Below are 7,334 nucleotides of genomic sequence, written 5' to 3'. Positions count from 1 at the left end.
AATATATATATTCATATATTAATATTCATTTATATATTCCTACAGCCGACGCCGCTGCCGCCGTATATGCCTCGTGTATAATGTTCCCCCCGCCACTCCCGCCCACAAAACACGGCTATACCTCATGCGTGATACGTTTACGTACTTAAGTCGCTTTACATGTATATATATATATATATTCTAATTATTATTAAAATTTATATATTAATACGCTTTATACTCATTAAGAGATATGTAGTATATTCATTCCGATACGGGGGATGATTCCCGTATGTCATTTTTCGTCACTACCACCACGTTGCGCGCCTGCTGCTTTCCTTGGATGTGGTAGTCGTTTCTTAGACTCCCTCTCGGGAATCGAACCCTGATTTCCCGTTACCCGTTACAACCATGACATTGATATTAACTACTATCATAACATGAAACTAAAAAGTGAAAAATAAATATAGTTTAAAAGCGTGTTTTTTAGTTTTTTTTAACTATATTTATTATGACTGATAACCGTACTCGCACTACCACCACCGGTTGTGCGAGAGAATCATTACGCTGTATGTTTATGTACGCAAACGATGTAGAAATCCTTTGAGTAGTAGTGTATGTGTTGCTGTTACTATTTTTGGCCCTCGTCAAAGTTTTCTATGATGCCTTTTCATAAATAATAGTTATTTTTTATAAAGACAATCGCCCTAGAGATTCGCGTGTACCTCAGTACGTAAATATAGTGAATTCGCCTGTACCCATCGCCTTGCGATTAATCACATCCCATTGGTGTTAATGAATTGTATTTACCATTTGATGGCAAAGTTATTCAAGAACAGTTCATTCTTGTAATTTTTACGACTACAGTAATTGATATGTAGTTAATTATTTGTCTTATTATTAATCATATTATTTGTCATTATCTTATTACTTTTAAATATATTACTATTAATTTGTCTTTGCGCCAGTGTGGCATTAGTGTTAAGTGCCCTCCCTACCCCATTAGTACATATATAAGATTTTATGATTTATGTTAGAGTACAGTTAGTTGTTTTATATTCTTCCAATACATTTTTATTCATTTTATACAGTCTAATCCTTACGTCTTTCTCCTGCATGTTTTAGACTTCAGAAACGATCATAAACTAACCCGTACATCATACAATACGTCTTATACAACATAACATTAATAATCAGGGTTTAAACAAAAGTATTTATAAAGTTTGTTTTAATCATTAAGATTAAATTATTGATAATAGATATTCGTGCTTATTTTTCTTAAATAATCATTATTAATAAAGAGTTTAGCTGTGGAGATCACACAACTAACAAAATATATTTCTGTAGTACAGTATATTCCATAATAAAAATTCATTAAATATACGGTTTTGTAAGAGATTTCAAAAAAATATTTAAATCCTTAAATAATATGCTATTTTTGTGTTAAAATTCTCGATTTTATTTTTATTATAATATTACAGTACCCTTCAAAAGCTATTATTTAATATAAGTTAAAAATTATCAAATGTTTCTGAACACTTCAAAAATTTAATTGAAACATATTTAATTGTATATGGATTGTCTTTATCAAACCCTTCCTGTACTTAAGTTGTTCATTGAAATATCATAAGAAAGTTTACTGTCTCTAGTATAGTTGGCTAAAATTTCATTAGGATCAGTGAACATTTTCAGTATTCAGAAAATTGTTTTTTAATTTTATTTTACGTTAGCTTATTTTTTATGGTATGTAATTTTGGAATATTTTTTAAATGTCTTAAATTGATCGAATTTTGTTTAAATTTTCGGTGCTTCATATTGAACTATATTAAAATCGGGTTCTTTTGATGCATAAACAAAAACAAATAGAGAGAGCTGAGGATTTTCATGGACAAACAAAAAAACACAACACTTTAAAACCAATACATTCTCAGCTCTGTATCAAAGCTAAAATTATATATCGTATAGATTTTAAATATATATATATATATTAAATAAAAAATAGCTTATATTAATTTTCAAACGTATAATTAATGTATAAATAATTGTTTGCGTAATCCTAGGTTTTGTCCCACAAATGGCTAGAGCTTCGTCATCCAGACAAAGTATGTTACTTTATAAAAAATTATAATTAAAAACATGTAATTCATTAAGAATACTACTCGCAATTATTTTGTTGAATAGATATTTTTTCATAAAAATATACAAATTAAAATAAAAAAAATAACTAAAGTTAATTTAAAAACGTATAAAAAATGTATAAATTATTGTATGTGTAAACCTAGATAATGTTCGACCACAATTTGGAGTTCCGACGTCTAATCAATGTAAGTTTATATGTTGAATAGTAGTCGCAATTCTTTTGTTAAATAATTATTTTTCATAAAAATATACAGATAAAAATAAAAAAAAAAACTAAAATTAATTTAAAAATGTATATAAATGTATAAATAATTGTATGTACATGGAACATAATCTAGCTGTTCCATCAGAAACCGAAGATCCGTTGTCTAATCAATGTAAGTTTATACATACTCTCAATTCTTTTGTTTAATAATGATTTTTTCATTAAAATATATAGATAAAAAAAAAAAAAAAACTAAAATTAATTTAAAAACGTATATAAATGTATAAATAATTGTATGTACATGGAACATAATCTAGCTGTTCCATCAGAAACCGAAGATCCGTTGTCTAATCAATGTAAGTTTATACATACTCTCAATTCTTTTGTTTAATAATGATTTTTTCATTAAAATATATAGATAAAAATAAAAAAAAAACTAAAATTAATTTAAAAACGTATATAAATGTATAAATAATTGTATGTACATGGAACATAATCTAGCTGTTCCATCAGAAACCGAAGATCCGTTGTCTAATCAATGTAAGTTTATACATACTCTCAATTCTTTTGTTTAATAATGATTTTTTCATTAAAATATATAGATAAAAATAAAAAAAAAACTAAAATTAATTTAAAAACGTATATAAATGTATAAATAATTGTATGTACATGGAACATAATCTAGCTGTTCCATCAGAAACCGAAGATCCGTTGTCTAATCAATGTAAGTTTATACATACTCTCAATTCTTTTGTTTAATAATGATTTTTTCATTAAAATATATAGATAAAGCTTTATTTATTTTCATAAAACATAGGAAATATCACACTGTGAGGAATGATCCGACATTTCTATACATCAGTGTGATATTTTTAATGTGAGTAATCNTGAGGAATGATCCGACATTCCTATACATCAGTGTGATATTTTTAATGTGATTAATCGTGAATATTGCAAAAAAATTATTTTTTTTATTTGAAGAGATTTAAAGTCATGATAATATCGTGAATACCTTTTTTTTTTTTTTTTACTGCTTTATCAGCCCATTAAGGGTCGTAGTGGCCTCCGCCAAAGGAGGAGATTTCTTAACCATTAATATTCCGAGATGGGTTGGGATAGTCCGTCGTCAGAGATAGAGATGGCAACTCCAATTACCGAACCGATCTCTCGTTCGCCAAATGAAGTCGCCCAAGAGTTTCGAACCTGAAGCAGTGCGTGTCGTTAAGCACTGTCGCGTTACAGACTCGGCCACACCGTTCCTCTTATATATATAAGAGGGACGGTATTATATTCATAAATCTTGATAACCATAATTAATTAATTTTGGAAAATATTCCCTTATAATGAAAACATTGTTTCTTATATATGAGAAATGAAATTTTACCACATTTAATTGGCACCGAATTTAACAATCAATGTCTATTTAAATTTGTTTATAAATTAATGCAGTATTTTGTATGTTTATATACCAGTTTTAAAAAAACATGAACATAATAAAAATATATCAACTTTGGAATATTAAAATCTAAAAATATGCAATTTAAATAAAATACAATTCACTGTTTACAATAATAGATTATAAGTAATATTAACAGTAATAATTACTGTCTATATTTATTAATACTAATAATTTAACATATATAAAATTTCTACTAATTAACCAAAACAGTTTTTTAACATTTTGAACTTTAATTTTCATACTAGGCGATGACACCGAAGGAAGTAACAGACCACCAATATTGTAAGCAAAATATCTAAAACTATTTTCGTCTTCACGTTTTAATATAAACATTTTTTTACAGGTACAATTTTTTTTCATAAACAATGATTAGTCATGGAAATATTATATAATGTATTAGTGTGTATACAAGGTGAGTCTGCCATGTTCTAACAATAATAAATATTGATATTGTCTATATTTTACATTATTAATATTATTTTAGTAATTGTTAGAATATTAATACGTTAGAATATTAAAATTTTATTAAAAATATAGCTTTATTATTTATAAAAAAAAAAAATTTATGTATATTTTTCATTTTCGAAAAATGAAAAGGCCATATAATATTAATGTAATTTTTTGTTTATTATTACAGTTATTTATAATATTGTAAACTGAGTTAACTGAGTTAAATCAACTGTATGGCTCATTAACATTTTTCTAATAAATTAATAAATATATTAAGTGAATAGCAGTACATTGTTTTCGTATAATCCAGCAAAATCCTTTAAGTACACTACCATATACATTATTATATTTAACTACATTATTATTATATTAAACACGTAGTAGGGCGATGGCATAGAAATTGAACGCAGACTTTAAACCCAACCTGACAACGCTGGGTGAGCTGTGAGTTACTATTTTTGTTGTATTAATAATATTATTACTCAGGGTATGAGTACGAGAGTAGTATATAAATAGCGGGTACGGGCTCTCAAAGGTGCCGACAATGACGTCATCTATTGTTCTCGTGGAAAACAATAGGTGTACAGGTGTGCGGCGGTACGGGCTCTCAAAGGTGCTGTTCATCTATTGTTCCCGGGTAAATGTGCAATAGGTGCACAGGTGAGATGCATTCCGTCATGATGACGTCACACCTGACCTTCCGTCAACCCCCGGCAACGGCGCCCGTGGGGACTGCATCCAGGTGCAGCTCGTGACGTCATCCCCCAGTTGACGACGTCATATCATTGACCAAAGGGGTAAGCCGCTGTGACGTCATACCTAAACATTAATATTAGGGGGTAAGCCCTATGGTGGCCGACGTCACACTTCAACACTGACCCAAGGTAAGCCCTATGACGTCATACCTGAACCTACTACGGCTGGCCCGTTACACAATCCCAACTATATAACATATATGTTAGTCGGGTCGGTCAAAAAAAAAAAAGTTCATTTTCCAGAGTACCTACACGCTAACGGTTCAACGTACGTATAGTACGCGTCGAGTCCGCGCGTATGGTATGTCACAACCCTATATACAGCCGTGCCAATTCACCCCGACGTTTTCGTTTAAGTTTAAGTCAATGTTTCGTAAATGATGAATACCCCTTCCATGTGGTTCCGTTAAAAATTCCAGACATTCTGACAATCGTTGTGTTTGATAAAAAAAACCATACGGAGAAACAGGTTACTGCATCAGGGGATTCNTTGAACACGTGCATAACGCGTAGGCGCAATATCAGAAACAGCATTACTTCAAGGTCAATTGTTGTTTACACGTCGTGGGAGCATATTAAACAGATGGATGCTTCGTGTATCGGATTATTTTTTTGCATAACGGCTGCAACAATCTTTTTGATTTTAATGCATTTCACACAAACCGTTGACAGTAGCAGATATCAGATCGTAAACAGTAGCGACAGCGATATCGGATACGACGATGCGGACAACATCGACAATTTAAAAAACAACTTGTTTGTAATAACTAATCGTTTTGACGCGCTCGGTCGAGATTACATAGCAATCGATGATCGTGTTTTTATATTGGAAAAACGTATTGAAACAGTAGAACGAACGTACCATTGAAATGTCAACGGGTGTTATTTAAACAAAATAGCTGACAAACGAAATTAGACTAATAATGTTTTTTTTTTTAATGATTTTCAAGATAGTAATATAAATATTACAAATGATATCGTACTTTGATAAATTGAATAATTAATTATTTTTATATGTGAAACTAAAAAAAAAAAACAACTCATTTTAATATGTAAAAAAATTTACTATACTAATACATTTTTCAAAAATTTAAGAGAGTTGTAGTATTTTCACGCGTTGAATGAAATCTACAAAAAAAAAAATCAGACCATGTGTGACTTTAAATAGCTTTAGTGTCCACACAAAATTAATTTGCTTAGTTTAATCATTCCACTGATTGCGACTTACGCTGTTGTTCGGTTATACGTTTAGTATCAATGTGTATTCGATCAAAAATGGACAGTGGAAATGAAACGTATAAGGCGTATGAAATCGCCTCAATGAAAATTCAGGTAAGAAATTAAAACTGTATATTACGGTGCGATACTATCTACGTGAAATTACTTTTCAATTCTTCTTGTTCAGGATATGATGTTTGTGGATTTTACTGTTCGATGTCTAATGACCAGCAGCCTAGAATTAAACTCTCTAAACACAAAGAGTTTGCCGATTATAACACTCGTTTAAAGACTTTTGAAAACTGTCCAAAAAAATTGGAATTTTTTAAAAAGTTGAACATTAGGCCCTAAGGTTGAACCAAATTTTTCTTCAAAAATACTTTTTAAAACAATTTCATAAATATGATGTCGACAAAGTAAATACAACAAATCTTTTTCAAGACGTTGTTCTAGTAATATACATGTGCCTTTTAATCTACTGGTGTTTGAAGACGTAGTATCACAGCAAACAGCTACAACTGAATTTTTAGACCGCATTCTTTAATCGATTCATATACTTTTATAGCCTGTTCCTCTCCAGTTCCTTCTGATAATTTTGGTACACCTAGAAGTTGTTCATGATCCCCACTAGAAATAATTATTGGTAATCGGTCAACAAGATCTTTTGAAGTTAACGAAGGAAGCAATTTTCCATCTCAGTGTATGATTGCATTACTAAATAAGCTAATTTGAAAGTTTTCACGTAAATTTAAAGCTTGTTCTTTATGTAACTTTTGACGTTCTCTATGTATTGACGAACTATTTATTACCAAACTATCAACGTTTTGACAAAATGCTTCAGCCTCTGCTATAAGTAAATGAGTGGCGTCTCTGTCACTGATCTTACATCTATCCAATGCAGCTACAAGTTTGTTAGTGAGAAACTGTTTTGAAGCTCGTTTACTAGTAGATGGACCAGGTTCACATAATGTTTTCTCAAAAATTGAATCATCATTGATCGACATGATTTGACTATCATCGTCAGTGTCACTTTCTGATGATCCTGAATAAAACTCAACTGTATCATCTGCAATTATTATACATAAATAATATAATATAATAGAACATTTATAAGTTAATTAAACACTTA

At 29.9% G+C, this 7,334-nt stretch overlaps 1 protein-coding gene across 28 annotated transcripts in view; it reads left to right on the top strand.

The window, feature by feature from the left end:
* Positions 1-4,449, top strand: part of LOC126909134 (uncharacterized) — an 18,093-nt gene extending 13,644 nt beyond the window's left edge. For 2 of the 28 annotated variants that reach the window (XM_050691539.1, XM_050691523.1), the window contains 8 exons: positions 2,040-2,081; positions 2,262-2,303; positions 2,457-2,495; positions 2,641-2,679; positions 2,825-2,863; positions 3,009-3,047; positions 4,028-4,064; positions 4,126-4,445. In XM_050691539.1, coding sequence (XP_050547496.1) covers positions 2,040-2,081; positions 2,262-2,303; positions 2,457-2,495; positions 2,641-2,679; positions 2,825-2,863; positions 3,009-3,047; positions 4,028-4,064; positions 4,126-4,144 — 296 coding nt within the window. In that variant the 3' untranslated portion in view covers positions 4,145-4,445. Of the gene's footprint in view, positions 1-2,039; positions 2,082-2,261; positions 2,304-2,456; positions 2,496-2,640; positions 2,680-2,824; positions 2,864-3,008; positions 3,052-4,027; positions 4,065-4,125 lie in introns of those variants that run through there. The other 26 variants (XR_007704941.1, XR_007704942.1, XM_050691540.1 and 23 more) reach the window with 25 other exon arrangements.
* The last annotated feature ends 2,885 nt before the right edge of the window (positions 4,450-7,334 follow it).

This window comes from Daktulosphaira vitifoliae, unplaced genomic scaffold, assembly GCF_025091365.1.
Source record: "Daktulosphaira vitifoliae isolate Bord-2020 unplaced genomic scaffold, ASM2509136v1 Scaffold_137, whole genome shotgun sequence".
Taxonomy (NCBI): Eukaryota; Metazoa; Arthropoda; class Insecta; order Hemiptera; family Phylloxeridae; genus Daktulosphaira; species Daktulosphaira vitifoliae.
The sequence above is the reverse complement of the archived record's forward strand: the minus strand, read 5'-3'. Positions and strand labels throughout refer to the sequence as shown.